At 50.1% G+C, this 15,569-nt stretch overlaps 5 protein-coding genes across 5 annotated transcripts; 4 read left to right on the top strand and 1 right to left on the bottom strand.

The window, feature by feature from the left end:
* Positions 1–854: 854 nt before the first annotated feature.
* On the top strand, positions 855–4,312 carry J7T55_015385 (uncharacterized protein; the record flags this gene model as incomplete). The annotated part of the gene is made up of 15 exons (XM_053139615.1): positions 855–1,046; positions 1,105–1,673; positions 1,749–1,853; positions 1,914–2,131; positions 2,231–2,261; positions 2,334–2,530; positions 2,595–2,689; positions 2,762–3,074; positions 3,307–3,354; positions 3,447–3,561; positions 3,624–3,809; positions 3,876–3,923; positions 3,973–4,075; positions 4,137–4,235; positions 4,292–4,312. The coding sequence occupies 15 exons, from the start codon at positions 855–857 to the stop codon at positions 4,310–4,312; spliced, it is 2,340 nt and encodes a 779-aa protein (XP_052997111.1).
* A 1,360-nt stretch (positions 4,313–5,672) lies between these two features.
* J7T55_015384 (uncharacterized protein) lies at positions 5,673–6,593 on the top strand (the record flags this gene model as incomplete). The annotated part of the gene is made up of 4 exons (XM_053139614.1): positions 5,673–5,892; positions 6,001–6,380; positions 6,433–6,477; positions 6,558–6,593. The coding sequence occupies 4 exons, from the start codon at positions 5,673–5,675 to the stop codon at positions 6,591–6,593; spliced, it is 681 nt and encodes a 226-aa protein (XP_052997110.1).
* Positions 6,594–7,164: 571 nt separating this feature from the next.
* On the top strand, positions 7,165–8,073 carry J7T55_015383 (uncharacterized protein; the record flags this gene model as incomplete). The annotated part of the gene is made up of 1 exon (XM_053139613.1): positions 7,165–8,073. The coding sequence occupies one exon, from the start codon at positions 7,165–7,167 to the stop codon at positions 8,071–8,073; it is 909 nt and encodes a 302-aa protein (XP_052997109.1).
* Positions 8,074–10,405: 2,332 nt separating this feature from the next.
* J7T55_015382 (mfs ral substrate transporter) lies at positions 10,406–12,309 on the top strand (the record flags this gene model as incomplete). The annotated part of the gene is made up of 2 exons (XM_053139612.1): positions 10,406–11,852; positions 11,939–12,309. 2 exons carry the CDS (start codon positions 10,406–10,408, stop codon positions 12,307–12,309), a joined length of 1,818 nt encoding a protein of 605 aa, XP_052997108.1.
* A 486-nt stretch (positions 12,310–12,795) lies between these two features.
* Positions 12,796–15,525, bottom strand: J7T55_015381 (uncharacterized protein; the record flags this gene model as incomplete). Its single annotated transcript, XM_053139611.1, has 10 exons — positions 12,796–12,896; positions 13,055–13,339; positions 13,544–13,724; positions 13,791–13,889; positions 13,949–14,000; positions 14,063–14,108; positions 14,312–14,470; positions 14,540–14,756; positions 14,852–15,319; positions 15,454–15,525. 10 exons carry the CDS (start codon positions 15,523–15,525, stop codon positions 12,796–12,798), a joined length of 1,680 nt encoding a protein of 559 aa, XP_052997107.1.
* Between the last annotated feature and the right edge of the window lie 44 nt (positions 15,526–15,569).

Genomic DNA, 15,569 nt, shown 5'->3' with positions numbered 1-15,569 from the left:
GCATATGCAGGAACTCAGCCTCCAGTGTGACCTAGCTTCGATTTTAGGCCAACCGGTGAAGGCAGGTCGGTATGACAACGCATTGCGCTAGGCCCGACCCGTCTTTTTCTCACTGCAGAATGAACGTATGGTGCTGGACAGAACATGCATGTAAGCTGAGCCCCTGTCAGGCTGACAGCTAGTGATCCCATATGAGGAGACGACGTTGTTGTGGCTATGCAGCAAGATTAGGTCGCTAAGACAATTCACCGTATTTCAGATCTAGATGCAGATCTCACATTCCTCACTTCTGACGGGACATATGCACTCCAAAGTACGACTTTTACATCTAGAGTACTCCTCCGACACTAATTACTGTTGATTTCCGGGTCCTTTATTCCTTTTCCCGTCTTGAGATAACAACGCGCCGAAGCGTGAGAAAGATGAGTTGGGCCTACGGTCAGCCATCGCCCAAACGACGGCGCTTAGCAGATGGGCAGAACGCTTCTCAACAACACTCTAGTTCTTGCTCAGACATCAATGAATTCGTACAACAGTGTCCCCCGGGCCATGGACTGTCTTCATTGTATCCTTCACCTTCGACTCCATTTACTGGCCAGATGACTAGCTTTCAATTCCACCAGACTACCCAGGCAGCTTCTTGGCCGCACGCAGGTGAGATAGAGCCCGCATCCCATGGGTCGTCTGCTACTGCTCAGCCATGGGGGAGACCGCCAAATACCCAGGATCAAGCAGGCTGGAGTTGGATGCCATATTTGGCTCCTACACATGTGCCATACCCCGGTCATGTCTGGCACAACCCGACCACCATCCTCCCAATGCTCCATCCATACCACTCTCAAGCCTTTCCACCTATGCCGAGCCAAAATAGTTTTCCCATACCAACCGAAATCGCAACAATATCACACGCTGCTGCTCCTGTGGCTCACCACGGATCTTCGTCGCCCAGACGTATGTACGACATTGTCCCGTCTGATAGCGAGGCCAAGTTAAGCCCCGAAACCGAAGACATGAGCTCGATGGAGGAGCTAGTCTGCTTTGGCACAGTATGATCCAAATCATCACGTACAATACTTTGGACGACTTCTAAATGACGAGTCCCAGATTCCTCGCATACATACGAAATGTCACCGATCAGGCCGATCAGATTTCCCGAAGAATTTCGCAGTGGAGCTTGTGTCCTGGGACCGGTTCAGCTCAACGGAGACGGAACTCGGTGTCCGTGGAAGAATTCCACCAGAGAATGGGCAGATGATTCAAGGTCTCTTGGAAGAACCATCAGTGGAACTCGAAGTCTCTTGCAATATCGAAGGACCAAATACTTCTGCCAGCTCTGACAGGTCCATTACGCAAGTGTCCTGCTCTTTGGCTATCACTGTCTACGGCTTTTTCGGGCTTTTTGATGATATCGGAAGCTGGCTCCAGGACTACCGCGTCCACCTTCAGGATCCAGTTGACGTGGAGAGGCCGGGAGTAAAGTACTGTAACCCACACCGGCTATCAGTCGAAGACATTAGTTCTTGTCCTTTGGTCTCGACATGTGTCTTTCAGAATTCGAAACTCAATAGACTTCAGGAGATAGACAATCGACCTGATTTCTTGGATATCTTGAGCAGCCATGCTGATTTGGAAGAAGCATCGCAGCCGAGAGCCGTTCGGACGAGCCTGCAAAGGTCAGTGAGGGAGGACAAATCTATTTGTGATGTTATTGACTTCAATGAAAGTTAATACTAATGTTATTTCCTTAGACACCAAAAACAGGCGCTCACATTTATGCTCAATCGGGAGAAAAGTTGGACATTTGATAAGGATGGCGACATCTGGGAGGTTCGAGAAACCTACGCAGGGCTTCAGTACGTCCCGGCCCCGAGCGGTTTAAACAGCCTACTGTGACTGACATTTGCACTTGCAAGATTCATAAACAAGGTTTCTGGGACTGTCCACTTCGAGGAACCACCGGTCTTCCGAGGTGGCATCGTTGCGGATCCAATGGGGCTTGGGAAAACATTGACGATGATTGCTCTCGCCGCCACAGATCTCGAATCAGTACAACATGGAGAGTTTCCCATGATCGACAATTCGATTGAGCATCGTGACAACGGTGTTACACTGATAATTGTACCTCCTCCGCGTGAGTGGCTCTGGAATGATTTACTTTAATGACGACGTTGCTGTAACAGGCCAGGTTACCTCCGGAACTTGTTTGGAAAATAAGCTGACGATAAAATAGTTCTCGGCACCTGGCAAGAACAATTGTTTGAGTAAGTGCAGTCCTGACAGACCACTTGTGCAACCATTCTACTCAGTATTGGAGAGTCGCTCATTTTCCCCAGGCACCTGTTCGAAGGAAAGATGAGTCTGCGGCTTCATTATGGAAAAGCAAAATTGGTCGACCCAAAAGACTTGCAAGGTGTTGCGATTGTGCTAACAACATATCATACGGTGTCGGCTGACTTTAAGAACAAGGGAAGAGACAAGGAATCATCAGTCTTGTTCTCGACCCAGTGGCGAAGAGTTGTCCTGGACGAAGGTGATTGTCCCCAGTGCCTCTAGGTTTCATGCGGAGACCTTGGCTAACACCTGTTTATATTCAGCACACTTCATCCGCAACGAAAATAGGCAAATGAGTCGCGCGATTTGCGATCTCCAATCGAGCGTCCATTGGGCAGTCACTGGTACTCCCATCCAGGTGAGTCAACGTGGCGGAGCTGTAATTCTCTAGCGTGTTTTCAGTACTAATAGATATATTCGATCGCACAAGAACCACCTAGATGATCTTTCGGCTCTGCTGAAATTCATCCGGGCCTACCCCTATCACCAGCCCAAGCAGTTTAAGGCTGACATATCCACTCCATGGAAACTTGGCGAGGAAGAAAAGGCCATCAATCGTCTCAAACTTTTATCAGCGTCACTTGTTCTCCGGCGACCAAAGACAACGATATCACTTCCACCACGGCGAGACTCGCAATGTCCCATCGAATTCAGTCCCGAGGAGAGAAAGGCCTACGAAGAGGTCCGGAACCGAGCCATCACCAAAATCGAGGAGGCTCTCCAACCCGGCCCAAACACTTCATGTGGCATTTCTTATGTTAATGTATTGCAACAAATTGAGTCGTTGAGGCTTATCTGCAACCTAGGACTCAACTACCGCTCAAGACACGACAGTGGCGAAAAGGTACTCCAGGAGGATTGGACATCTATGGCGCAGAGTACTTTCAATACTCGACGCGAGCTTGATCCAATAAGCTGCCTACATTGCTCGTCAGACATTGGACTGGCAGAGTCTCTGCTTGATTTTGCCGATAGCAAACGAGAAGGACGTTTCTTTCGCTGCCTCAAATTTTGCTGCGGCGAGTGCGTCCAAAAACTATTTCGGCTGAGACAGGAGGTTACGTGTGGCCACAGACCTCCTTGTCCCGGAGCTACTGTGTCTTTGGAGAGTAAAGCGATCGAAGTTTCTGGATCCCTGGAGAGTGCGAGATTGGAAACTGGCATTGAGCTGCCCTCAAAACTCCAGGCTCTGGTGACTGATATCAAATCTCTTCCGATAACAACCAAATGGTATGACTTACGTCCTCTAACGGAAATATCGAAATGGATGAGATGATACTGACCGAGTGCAGTGTTGTATTCTCAACTTGGAGACTAACTCTAGACCTCGTGGAAGCTGGGTTAAATCAACACTCTATAGCTAATGTTCGCTTCGACGGAAAGGTGCCTCAGAAAGAGCGGCAGAATGTGGTTGATCGATTCAAGAACGACCAAGATACTCGGGTCATGCTCCTCACTTTATCTTGTGGCGCTGTAGGGTCAGTAGTGTACTGCACCCTGGGTTGTAATATGATTTCTGATCCGTAGCTGACCTTGTGAGACAGACTCACACTGACAGTAGCATCACGCGCATATCTCCTAGAGCCGCATTGGTAAGATTCACCGGAGTATAGCCAACAACTGCTTTATTGACTGTGTTAGGAATCCTACCCTTGAGGAGCAAGCACTTGCCAGGATCCATCGCATCGGACAGACAAAGGAAGTGTCTACAATTCGCTTCTATATCAGAGATTCATTTGAGGAGGTAATCAGCATCAAAGAGTTCCCCAACTATGTTAAGTCGCCCATGCTCATGTTCCCTGCAGCAAGTCATGAAACTCCAAACGAAAAAGAAGCAGCTCGCAGGTTTGTTGCTCGCTCCACATGATGGCGGAGACGCAGATGAAAATCTGGGAGGATTACATGTAAGTGCATATTGAATATCTTGTCTTTGGAGCCTATCATACTGACACGAATCCAGAACCTCAGATCCTTGCTGTAGAAATTACATTGTTCAACCCGTGCTCGGGTCTGTGGCTTACCACAGCAACGAAATGTGCCGGTGCTTGTATCGGCCACTAAGAATAAAGGGCACAACGGTGCATCATCTTACATTGTAGATCAATCTATCGTTCAAGAGTATCTCTATGTTATGACCCTACTGGATTTGAGCATCTATGCACTTTCTAGTCTTGAAATTGATACCTCTTTCTGTGCTTTTTAGAAAGGTAATATCTAATACTTAGCGAATGTTCTAATGATCACTCGTCCCTGAGTCCCCTAAGTCGGGTGAATCAGGCTTATGTTTAGGATATATTTCAGGCGATCGGTGAGTGTAAGAGGATTTTGACTATGATCACGGTAAGTTAACGAGATAGAGCGAATTTTTGAATTGAATTGCTGAAGTGTTTTTCATGCTACTTAACTATCCGGTAACGAGTGTGTTCTCAGGTCCATGTCTTCAGCCCGGCTTACCTGGAGCGGTGGTCGCTCCTCGTCATCATCCTGCATGTCTATATTAACCAATATCTGGAACCTTCTTCGGCATTGTTATGCGCTGTGCCGCCATCTCATAAGGGCATTGCCAAGCCAAGTCGTGATTGGAATACCTTTCCGGATAAATACCTGGTCCACAGGAAAGACTGGCGTTGCGGATAGATTTAGTGACCCGATTCTTTTCCACTTGCGGACCATAGCGCTCCGGGAGCCAAGACCTTCCCCATCAATAAGCGAATCCCATCCCGTGTCCGGGAGCGTCAGGCGGCGACTGGCCGTGACCAACCATACAAGCATTGATGCACGGCTAGGATCACTCATTTGCGAGGGTAGGTCGACTCGACGGGGGTGGTTTCCCATTCCAAGGCAGCTCAACCAGAGCAACTCTAATTGAGCCGCCTATCCTTGGGTCATTGAGTGGGCAACCCCTGCAAGTTGCAGTCGGCACACTGCCGAACAAACACCAATATTAGGTCGAACAGCGATCTGCCAAGGGGCTTTTGATTGTTTATCGCCTGGTCTAGGACAGGCGGCCCGTTTCAACTTGGTGTTGCAGCAATAAGTGGGTGGTAGTATCGGTCAGGGTAGAAGACAGCCTCAGACGGCCAGATGGGATTGGTGGGCACATTGAACACTCCTTCGAGCACGTCCATATATCCGGAATAGGGACTCTTACAAGATGGAGGATGATCCACCGCTGCGTGAGACGTGGCGGTATAAGAACTCAGCCCACCCAAAGCGTATTTTCAAAAAGAGGCACACACCAACCTCCCAACTACCAATCTGTTGTCCTACAGTGTGAATCAATCAGGCTAGCCGTCCATCCTTCAAGACATACCTGTCAGAACCCGGTCACACAGCCCAACATGAAGACCTTCGCTAGCCTCGCGATGGCACTGCTCGCCGCCTCGCCAGCAGCCGCCCATTACAGGTTCAACAAGATCAACAACAATGGAGTATTCCAATACATTCGGGAGAACACTAGCAACAACTCCCCTGTAACGGATCTCGCTTCGAACGACCTGCGATGCAACACCGGCGCGAAAGGTGAAGGAACGGACACGACCGCTGTCCAAGCAGGTAGTTGTACGTACAGACAAGACCCCACCGAGGCGCCTTTCCGTTGCCTGATGAAGCTTGATCAAAGCAAAGAAATTTAGGCTGGCTCCCTCACATGTAACTAACATATAATAGCATTCACCTTCTCACTCGACCAAGCGGTATACCACCAAGGCCCGGTCACAGTCTACATGTCAAAGGCCCCCGCTGCCGCCTCGGCATACGTTGGTGATGGAGACTGGTTCAAGATCGCGGAGGAGGGCCCGACCTTCAGCGGTGGCTCCTCGACGTGGCCCATGAGGGCTAGCTACACATACAGCATCCCCACTTGCATCGCCAACGGGGACTACCTGCTCAGGATCGAGCAGCTGGGTATCCACAACCCCGGCTCGCCGCCACAATTTTATTTGAGCTGCGCCCAGGTCACCGTGTCTGGTGGTAGCGGCGGCTCTCCTTCGCCGACGACTAAGATCCCCGGCCACGTTAAGGCCACTGACCCGGGCTACACCGCTAACGTGAGTTGATGTCTATATGCCAATCGAGGTACCCATACTAAAGTCTACCTAGATCTACAACAACTTCACCAACTACACCATCCCTGGCCCCAAGAAGGTGAGTACTGGAGCTATCACGTATCTTGCTTTCTAAAAAGAGTCTTTCCATACTGACTGAGATAACAGATCTCCTGCTAGATTCAATACCTTGATGCCGTGCACCTGTTCAGTTAGACAGAACACTCGGCCGTCGTAAAGGGGCGTGTTACTTCGGCGGAACACAGGGGCTTCTCAACATCTCGCGTACTTTTACTTCGAATGTCCATATTTAAATCAACAATAGACTGTCTATATCATTCAAACTTAAACGCCCATCACGAAGTGCCTGGTCCTGTGTTGTCAACGCGCAAGATCCCCCTCCATTAGGTAAAGTCAGTCTACAATGCCCAAAGGGGGGGGGGGGCATTCCTAGCCTAGCGTGAGGCTTTTCACAGGCATGGTGGTAACGCACGTCCTACAGTGCATTCTAATAGCTGCAATGATGACCGACAGAGACCCTCGTGGGCCCCTTAGCGTGGTTACACAACTCGGACTTCATGGTGTTCTGCGGCGGTACAAGCCAGCGCCAAGAATGCAGCCGACCTGAAATGTATTCCCTAGCCCTGGGAAACGCCGCGAGCGAACATATATAGTCGCGTCGCCCAACAAGAAAATCCTGCTCCTGGGGTCTCACGCAATTGCTAGGTAACAGAGGGCGCTACATTATCACACATTTCTTTACGTGGGACCGTCTCCAGCCCAAAAGATGACCGTCATCACAAAGAGCAGCAGCAGGAGCAGGGCCGCGGCGGAAACCCTACAAGGCCGGCTCGAAATTCGTTTCCCGCAGAGAGAGCTGAGAGACGTCCCCCAAGACGAAGAGTGGTGCGAGCTTGTGGAGGGCGAACATGTCACGCGCATCCGGTTCCACGACTATGCCCAGGTCTTCAACATCCCCGGCCTATACAACCAGCTCTTCGGCGGACCCGACTCGGAGACGAAATGTGTCTCGCCGCAAGTCATGACCACGCTCCTGCGCGACCAGCTGCACCTGCTGCTTCACGACGGCCAGGATAGTGAGCAACGTGAGTGCAGGCCGAAGCTGCGGATCTTGGATCTTGGCGCGGGAAATGGCATGGTAGGCGAGGAATTACGCTCTGTCATCCAGGAGTATGATGGTGGACTCCTCGCAGACTCCACCAGCATTGTAGGATTTGATATTCTCCCGGAAGCAAAGGCAGCGACTGAGCGCGAGCGGCCTGGTGTGTACGATGCGTATGTGGCTGCTGATGTCACGGAGTACGTCAAAGCGCCGCCGAGCAGCCCCACTGAGACGATGCTCTTCGCCCAGGGGTTTAATGTGCTGACGTCGGTCAGCTCGCTGGCTTTCGGGGACGGAAGTGTACAAGCGTTCAAAGCTGCAGTGTCTCTGGTTGAGGATGGCGGGTTGCTGGTGTTCAATCTGAAGGAGAACTTTGAGTCGGTGGATTCTGATGTAGACGGCGAGGGTGATGCTGTTGGTACAAATGGATTCTCAGGCCTCATTAAAAATGCTGTTGAGAAAGAAGTCCTCTCAATTGTGGCTAGAAGGAGGTATTGCCATCGTTACTCTGTCACCGGAGAGCCGCTGTATTATGTGGCTGTGGTAGCCATCAAACACGCGACGCTGCGTTAAGAGGCTCTGGGTGCTCATACACGAGAAAGCTTGAAGGAGGAAAAGCAGAGAGAGAAAAAAAGAATAGATTTCGTGGGTAATCTGGGGTTGGACCAGACCCTATCAGAGTGCTTGAATAGATCTTGGCCAAGCGAAGTCAAGAAGTATCAGGACTCTCTCTGCGACTTTAGCAAAGAAGCGAGTGTACTTGAGCCACACTGGTGTGGAAACCTGCACCTCGCAACTTTTATTGTATCATAGTAAGAGCTACCTAATGTGGATGGCTGTGACGAGTGTCTTCTGCCTCTCTTTATTCCTTTCTCTCTTTCTTAATCTTAATCCTTTCCACACATAGCTCGAGTCTCCGCCGCCACTACCCGAGCTGACATACTCTGCAACTCATCTCTAAGGTCCTGGATAGTCTTGTCTCTTGATCGTACTCTCTGGTCCTGAATTTTTATAATTCTTTTTTGGCTTTGTATAGTCATCTCCTGGCATTCTATAGTCCCCCTTCGGGCTTCTATAATTCTCCGTTCATGTTCCGTAACCTCGCGTCGCCTGAGTGGGAACGATGTGGTCGCCTGGGTGGTCCCGACTTGAGCCCTTAGCTCCGTCAAAGCCTTGTCGCATACATGACACAGCTCTGCTACCTGATGTCGTTGGAGCTGATGCATGTGATTGGACGGAGCCCTTTCAGGTGACTGTCGCTCCATATGTTGTGTTGTTGTGAGAGTCACACCCAGCCCTGCATAGCCAATTGGGAGCAATGGTGGTCTGGGCACTTGAAGGCTCCCCTGCTGAAAGAAAGGGGTGGTCTCATTCAGGACCTCGGAATACGGTGGTGGCAGATCCGTCTTCTTCGGTTGCTCTCGTTTGCTTTCGCTATAATGGCTTTGTCTTCCACCCATTGTGCATCTCTTGTCTAACTACTGTTGTAGGGGTGGGGACTGTATGTGGAATATTGTGAGGTATACCTAGATGATGTTGCTAGATTTGAAGTGAATGAAGTTTGAGGAATAAAAGTGACATAGGTGCATGAGAGAACAGGTGATTGTAATAGAGACGAGAAAACCAGCCGAGGACTCACAACACACTTATTTATAAAGCTCGTGGCCTAAGACTCAGGCTAGGTGGATAGCTTCATGGCATCACGACCACGTACCGCCAAGTACTTATAAGAACCAACAAAGTACAGGCCCAGCCTACGAGCCGGCCCAGCTTAGAACCGAGCCCAACTAGAACCGACGCCTGTGCAGCTTCTTCAACCGAACCTCGAGAAACTGTGCGCCCTACCAGGTTGGCCACTCAGGGCCCGCCAACAAAGCAATCCCTGAGCTGGCATGTTAAAGAAAGGCTTCCATTTTCTGGGGCTGATAAAGGCCAAATAGGCTATTTTCCATTCTGACAAGGGAAGGTGGCGGAGGGGTGAATTACTTGGACGCAGCACATATGATGAAGTACGGCATACCTAGATTCGTTATTCCATGGATATATAAATGTTATTGAACATCACATAGTGATGTGTAGGCGGTCGCGCAAAGGGTTACAAGCACAGTCAGTGTAGGCAGTTAGTTTTATTGCTAGCATGCCTGTTCTACCGCCGATTGAAATGTACTCTTAAATAATGCTCCTATACTCCATCCATAGATTATGCAAATCTATATTTTCAAAGATGACTCAAATGCTTCTCACCATATATTTCGGGGTATAGTTGAAAGGTCTCCATTCTGAACGGGCGGCAACGTTATCGCCGGACCCCATGTGCCGGCTGTGGGCCTGGAAGTGCGCTCCTGAGAGTTATGCTCTTTCGGCGCAGGCTAAAGCTGAGGATCTTTGCCGGCAAGAGTCATCTCGAGAGTAAGTGTTGTGGTCTTCCATCTGGTCGGACTTCTGAAATGAATGAGCAATAGTAAATAACGATAATTTGCTTATGTTCACCTCTTGGCTACAGTGGTTCAGAACCTCAACGAGTTGGCTGCTAACGGATAAGAAAGCCTACGACATGTAGGTGCCTGGAGAGATCTTCAATATTGACGTGGTTAGCATTTGCATCCGTATTATCAGGGACCTTTACTGATCTGCTTCTGGGCTCTGAAGACGGTGAAAGTCGTCGATGGAGACGCCGTCATGTGAAGGTTAGATTTGGCCGAGCGGGTTGCCGATGCCCCCATTAATAAGCTTCCGGTGATCGGCAGGTCAAGATCGGATCCGGCACCAATGCAACGCGGGGATCCACTACTTGATTGCAACATCGTCCGGCTTTATTCGTCGGTTTTTCACCGCAGATTTCTGGTGCCCTTTCCTGGTTTCTCACTTCTCATATCGTCTCTGCCATGCACAGATAGGTATCATCATGGCAGCAGACGCGAGAGACGAGAGAACACCACTGCTCAATGGGACGAGCAACGGCCACCAGAATGGAACCATCACCGAGTCAAACGGCACAGGCAATGGCAATGGAAGCGTCAGGGACCAGGACGCCGCCGAGGCCAAGAAAGCGGAATCATGGGTCACCCGGGTCTTCGGCCCTCCAAATACAATCAAAGTCCTCCTCGCCGGCTTCATCATAACCTTCGCATTCAGCTTCACCCAGGTGCCAATTTTCTACGTCTTTCATCTCATGGAATGCGACGTTTACTACGAGACGCACCCACCATACACCGGAACGGGAGACCGATGTTCCATCAACGAAATAGCCGCTGGGACGGCAACTCAGTTCTCTATTCTCGGCATGAGCACGACCTTCTGCGGAACATTGAACCTCTTTGTCACGGGCTGGTCAATTAAGAAGTGGGGTCCACGCCGCGCTCTTTTGGGGCAGACATTCATCCCCGCCATCAGGGTTGCTACACAGGTCATTGGAGTACTGGCCGGAGGAAACGCGGGGATCACCATCATCCAAACGACGCAACTCATCACGATACTCGGAGGACCTGCTGGATACATTCTCGTCGTAAACACCATCGCAGGGGAGCTGGTCGAGCCTATGCAGCGTACTGCAGTGTTTGGCCAGCTCCAGGCGTGCATCATGCTGGGTCAGGCAATCAGTTACCTTCTTGGTGGAATGGTCGGCGACACATTTGGCATCAGGATGCCGTTCCAGGTTGCGTTTGTCCTATTCTTACTCGCAACGCTTTACTCCGCCACAGTAATTCCCTATATTTCGCCCGAGTCTCTCTCGGATGGAAAGAAGTCTGCCCCGAAAGGGATAAGGGGCTTCCTGGCACCACTCAAGATCATGGCTCCACAACGCATACGGTTCATGGACGGCCATGTTGCAAAGCATTTTGGGGTCTTTTTCCTGTGCTGCGGTATTTTCTTAGCCGTGTTGGCAACTAGTTACGGCCCTCTACTGATCCAGATGTATGCGACCGCATACTTCGACTTCAATCAGGCCGACAATGGGTGGTTGATGAGCGGGAACGCATTATGCAGAAGCGTTTTTCTCTTCTTCGTGTTTCCTAGGATCATCGATGCAGGGAGAGACTGGTGGGTCAAGAAGACCGACCGTCCTGGGCCCACCCCGGCACAAACAAAACTCTCGCCGGATCAAGATGGAACCTCAGGGGACCCGAATACATTATCTCGAATACCATCCCGGCCGGAACAGCTTGAGGCGCCGATGTGGTCCGGCAATCAGATGTCGCAGGAGGAGTCCATGCCGCAACCGGAGTCGCGCCCCGAAGACGACCGGACCGCAAGTCATTTCGATCTCTTCTTCCTTCGATGGAGCCTCTTGCTTGATGGATTGATGACTGGTGCTGCTGCCCTATGTACGAAGAGATGGCACATCTTTCTCGGTAGGTTATCTTGAAATCAGCACCCCCCGGCCCTTCTTAGCATGAGATATGAAGAGACAGCCCTGTTCCTAACCAGCTTCTACCAGCTTCATTCCTGCTCCCATTGGGATCCGGCTCTGCCCCAGCAGCGAAAGGCGTCATCACCGAGATGTGCTCGCATGGCGACCGTACCGACGCACTCAATGCAGTCACACTCGTCGAGAACATCGCAAGGCTAGCGACGCAAGGTCTCTTTGGCTTCATTTTCTCCGCACTTGCGGAGGTTGGAAAGGCCCACATGACGTTCCATGTCAATGCCGCTATCGCGATTGTGGGCATGGCAGTGCTGTACTTGTCACACTTCCCTCCCCCGAACACAACGATCTTGGAGGAATTTGACGCAGATGATGCTGAAGCGTCTGGGGATGATGATGCTCCGAATCTGGCCAGAGTCACGTCGCATGAGACGGATCGATAGATTGGTAGGGAAAGAAGGGTTCCAGGCTCTGATTCGTATGGGAGGGGCATTTCATTGTCAGTATACAGGACAAGACCGTCACAAGAGAGAAAAACGGAGATTCCATGAAGACTGCTTAGACAAGACAGGAAGTAAGATTAGAAAATAATTCAAATATCAAATAAATTAGGCTCCAGGGAAAGTCTACCCGACTCATGCTTTGTGTCAAGTTTCCCGTATCCATCATCTTACACACTTTCATACTTCAAATTGCAAACAGCCAGGCGCCTGTAATAATATTGGTCACCAGTTATGGATTCTTGATTCAAGTATATTTGTCACGGCCTATTACTTTTTCCCTTCGAATTTGAGACATTGAGGTACAGGGCCTCCTAGGAAAGGCACACGGGATGAAAATAACTTAGTCTAAGCGCAAAAGGCCGGAACATCTATGCATCGAGCGCACACTATCTGCGCATGCTTATTTTCTTTCACCGATCACCCGTTCTAAAGATCCGTGCCCCCATTGGCCCACCCATGGCCATTGCCATGCCTGCCATTGCCGACCGGAGTGCAGTCATCGAGCTTTGTCTTCGCGGGTCCCTCCCCTGGCGTTGAACAGTAGCATTACCTCCACGAGTTTGCCTGTTCCCCCGTGTGACCCGACTTACAGCCCCACGAAAAACACGCCTGATGGACTGCCCTGCTCTCCGTGCCAAATTACGGAGTCTGCCACCCCTCGGCCAATTTCTGGCAGCGTCGTCACCCTCCCCTGGCCCAGGTATCTGGCCCGCCGCTATTCGAACGAGACCGGCGTCAAATATCTCCCTATCTCCTGTGTCGAAACGTAAAGGCTGGGGGAATCGCCCGGCTCCCACCGGAAATTGTGATAGTATGGATGGCGTGGGTGGTGCTGGGGGCTCCGCGAGGATGTCTCGGATCGAGGTCCTCCCTTCTGTGTTATTGTCCCCATCGCGACCATAGATGCGAAGATTCTCCATGATCACTGTCTCCAATTGCCTCATTGAAGGCCTATTTGCAGGATCGTGCACTACAGTAGGGAGCGCAAATTAATATGATGTGATGTTCTGGCAGTGGCTTGATGCGGCCTCAATATTTCATCTCAAGAATGTTCGAACTGGTGTTGCAAGGATTCCATAGAAATCGAATATTATAGATACATTCAAAAGATTGTCCGGCGTAATAGTGTAGTGTTTTCTTTTACAATCAAGCATGAGAGAAGGTAAGCACTTACTCATGCACCATGTTATTAGGCACCTCAATGGCTCGTCATATTCTTCCGCAATGCGGTCAAAGATGAGTCCACCTCCATATGTTAGGCCTACGACTGTTGTGTGACCGTCTGGATCGAAATCAATGTCCAATGGGTTAGGCGGAAGGCCAGTACAGCAACGTGTTAGGAGCTGCCACATGACCTATTGCACAGGTTACTTCTTCAGATCCAAAATCTCGCAGATGCTTTGAGACTATACATTGCCAACGCTGTATAGGTTCGACTTCCAGCTGTAGTTCCCCGCTACTGGGTCATTTGTTCGGCTTGGTGGTCCGTCGAGATAATCCCACTCCTGCGCAAATTGTTCCTAAAGGACAAATATTAGCTCTGATTCAGAGACTGGTTATTGGTCTCAATTTGTCTTACGGGGACATGGTTCTCGACCTTGCCCATTCTTCTTGACCGTAGCATAGCGACTCTGTTGTGCGAATCGTCAGCTTACGGGGAAAATACGAAAGTTCTGCAAGACACGCAACTTACGTATCGTCTCTCCTCTGCTCCAACTCATCAAGGCGGTATCCTATACCTAAATCCCCGATCTCGAAGATTGTCAGTTGCTTTGACGCTCAGAACGGTTGTCTCAGGGATTGTCTCATACTTTGAAAACGGGTATTATTTCATGAACATGACTCCCTGGATCCGAATCATAGTCTCCTATCATGACTGTTTATTCGTGAGTTTGATGGTGAATAGCGTACCGTGCCGGGAGATTGCAGCCACTCTGCTTACTATTATCGGGGTCAATATCAAAGTGTATCATAGAGGACGCTGTCTCGACGGGCACATCCTGTGGGATAGTCTCGTCTTGTAAATCAACAAGATCTGTTTCAGGGTTGAGACCTTCGGACCACCTGCCGGGGTAAGACAATGCCACACAGGCCCTGAATACTGCCTCATTCAATCAGCATGGTGTTCCGAACTTGGTTTGCCTAATGCAGGGAGCTCTTTGTTACCCACAGCAATGGAAAATCATCCACAGCTCATCGTCTCTCAGTTTCAAGTCCTGAGCGGAGATTTTGTCAAGTAGGCCGTCGATCGACCCGTGCTTGAGAAGTTCCATTGCATACATACAATCTTCCGAGTCTGAATTGAGACTTATGCCCGCCATGGATGCATTTTGCCCTGGGCTGCGTGTAAACTTCCGTTGTACAATATGTCTTGCCCCGAGCATCAACTAGATCGAAAACACCATAGTCAGTCACAGAGGGGGCCCGAATGATAGTCACGCGACATATCGTAAATTAAATCACCTCATGATTTCTCACTCACCCTCATATTAGAGGCTTCACGTCCCATATTTCCATTGCGGCGGGGAACTTTTACCACCCATTGATCCATTTGGCCATTTTGGTCCTCCAATTCAACAAGAATCACCAGGCCGCCTCCACCTTGGCCAAGCACCTTTCTGAACCGGAAAACGAGGGGATCCAAACTCCTCATGACCGGATTCCTGCCGCTGATGATATCGCCAGTGGCACGTAGCAGACGCTCTGGATCCATTTGGCCGGGAATAAGGTGGTAGCGTACCAGCTGTCTGGTTGCATTTGGATTGAAATAGCGCATACGCGGTCGTCTTGGGTCGCGCCCCTCCGTGTCAGCTGTCCAAGACAGTCTCTTCGGGACTTCATATTTTTCATAGCGGGGGGACCGCTTGCCCCTTGCATTTTGTTCAGTCCATGCTGCTTCTGCATCCAATCCAGTCCAAAAGGCGTTCCAATAGTCTAGATGCTCTTGCAACTGTCGTCAATTGGTTAGCAATTCCTCGAAGAATTAATTATAGAGGCTTCTCAAGTCTAATCAAGTTCTGAAAGGGACTAATTGAATGGCCTGTATCGGAATGAAAGATGCATTTCACAAAGGAGGGCACTAACTGCAAGTCGTTCTACCCCTGTCAAGCCATTCGCCATCCCAACTAAGCCGCCGCCAGGGTCAGACATTGCCATAGTTTCGAAAAAATGGTGTATTGGGAAATAGTGCACATATAGCT

Source organism: Diaporthe amygdali (genome assembly GCF_026229845.1).
Source record: "Diaporthe amygdali strain CAA958 chromosome Unknown NODE_5_length_1802954_cov_64_987939, whole genome shotgun sequence".
In the NCBI taxonomy this organism is placed as follows: domain Eukaryota; kingdom Fungi; phylum Ascomycota; class Sordariomycetes; order Diaporthales; family Diaporthaceae; genus Diaporthe; species Diaporthe amygdali.
This window is presented reverse-complemented; position numbering and strand designations above follow the sequence as displayed.